Source organism: Caenorhabditis briggsae (genome assembly GCF_000004555.2).
Source record: "Caenorhabditis briggsae complete genome, chrV, whole genome shotgun sequence".
Taxonomy (NCBI): domain Eukaryota; kingdom Metazoa; phylum Nematoda; class Chromadorea; order Rhabditida; family Rhabditidae; genus Caenorhabditis; species Caenorhabditis briggsae.
In genome coordinates this window covers 5170569-5172567 of record NC_013488.2, presented here as the reverse complement: position 1 = coordinate 5172567, position 1999 = coordinate 5170569, and the positions used below count along the sequence as shown (strand labels likewise).

At 37.5% G+C, this 1999-nt stretch overlaps 1 protein-coding gene across 1 annotated transcript in view; it reads right to left on the bottom strand.

Annotated features, from left to right (window-relative positions):
• CBG01078 overlaps positions 1-1390 on the bottom strand; it is a gene marked incomplete at both ends in the record, with an annotated part of 3354 nt that extends 1964 nt beyond the window's left edge. Inside the window, 2 exons of the mRNA XM_045237012.1 lie at positions 692-699; positions 1282-1390. Of these exons, the coding sequence (XP_045091735.1) occupies positions 692-699; positions 1282-1390 (117 nt within the window). The remainder of the gene's footprint in view (positions 1-691; positions 700-1281) is intronic.
• Between the last annotated feature and the right edge of the window lie 609 nt (positions 1391-1999).

The following is a 1999-nucleotide window of genomic DNA, read 5'->3' as shown; positions in this document are numbered from 1 at the left end:
CAAAAATAGTCGTTTGTGGGTCATTTTTCGAGGGGAAAACGTTGGAATGAAGAGTTTTAGATGGGAAATTTGATTNTGAAAAGTCTGAAAACCCAAAATTCGCAGAAAAATGAGTGAAATCGGACGAAATTCGACGGGGAACCGGCTAAATGACGTGGCGCCGACTGGCCAGCAGAACACCCCGTGACTGCGGAGCGGTTCGACCGCGACGCGTTCGACGGAGCGCGTTTCCATTTTTCTTTTCTTTTTCATGAATTTCTGAAATTTTCAGAGTTTTTAGACTCCGAAAAGGGATTTTTAATAGAAAACAAGTCAAAAAAATACAATTTAGCACATAAAAAACAAAAAAAATTGAATCTTCGAGCAAAAATCTTCATAAAAACCTACTTTTTAAATTTAAAAATATTATTTTTTTCAATTTTCAGCTTCTCAATGGGCGGCGGTTCGTCGCATGTGGGTCCACCATTCTAACTAAACCTAAAATACACACCAGGAGCATGTTAGGCCATTTCTTGGTCATCTTACCATGATGACCTAGAAGTCACTGTCGGTGGGCTAACTTCAAAATGCATGGCATAGAAATCGTAATATGGTTAAACTCGCTTTTCAAGTCGGAGTTTTCTAGGCCACCATATTATTTTCTTGGATTTCTAGGCTACGTAGTTGTCCAATCGTTGCCCTAGAAAACGACCTGGTGGCCTAGAAACCCAAAATCTTGATGCCACGAGATTTGAAATTCTAGGCCAGACGATATTCGAAAGTTAGGTCATCAGTATCATTTGGATTTCTAGAGTACTGAGATTGTGAAAATTGGACAGTTTGGATTTCTAGGCCACATGAGAACTAGATAAAACGATAGGCCACGAAATCCGGGTTCCTAGGCCATTGATTTTGGAAAGTTAGGCCAGAGACTGTTTTTGCATTTCCTAGGCCATCTAGTTGAAATGTTAGGCCACAATGGTGGGACTTTGGTTTTCTAGGCCACAAGATGACTGGAAAAGTTAGGAAACTTCGAATTAGTATCGAAAAATTCCTAGTCTTATAAAAATTAAATAATCAACTTTTCAGAATTTTCAATTTTTCAAAGTTCAAGAACTTTCGAACAATTTCTCTATCAAAATGTTGGAAATTTCATGTAGTTTATTTTTGTAGTTGAAAAAATTTTTATTGTTCATCTCTAGAAAAAGTTACAGTACTCTTACTGAGCCAAGTCTTAATTTGTAAGAAGACGCAGACAGTTAGACACTCTAGCTGTCTGCGCACTCTCTTGTTTTTCCATACTATCTCGTACCTCTTCTCTTTTCCTTTCATTGCTCAGCTTATTTTTCTTCTTCTTCTTTTGATCTTCAGGTTTGTAGATGTGGCTGCTCGAGTAGGAGGTGGTGGACATATTCTGAAAAGTCGAAAAATTGAAGATTTCAATTTTTCCAGAAAGTCTGATGTATCTTAAAAACGAGAAAAGCTGGAAAAAAGTACTCAACTGCAAAAATGTTCAGCATAAAATTTTACACAGGATGATGTCAAATATGAAAAATACACAGAAGTGAGTAGTGAAAGACGCAGACAGTTAGAGTGTCTGTCTCTCTGGCTCGCGGAGAGCATTATCAGGAAAATGCTTATATCTTAAAAACGAGAAAAGCTAGAAAATAATTGTCAACTGCAAAAATAATCTATACAACACTTCATTTGGTAGTAAAACCGCCTTAGTTTTTCAAAACTCTAACCAGAAGAGACGCAGGCAGTTAGAGTGTCTGTCTGTCTGTGCGCGATGGCTGGCGTAGCTAAAAAAACCCTTATATCTTAAAAAAGAAAAAAGCTAGAAAAATTCAGATAATTGTGAAAATGATCTAGATAAAATTTCCTATATTTTGGTAGTAAAACTTTTTAGTTTTTCAAAAATCTCTAGTCAGTAGAGACGCAGACAGACAGTATGTCTCGTCGTCTGTACTCTGGCTCCGTCAGGTTTAGATAGGTTTGGCTTGGGGGCAAAAAGGGGCGA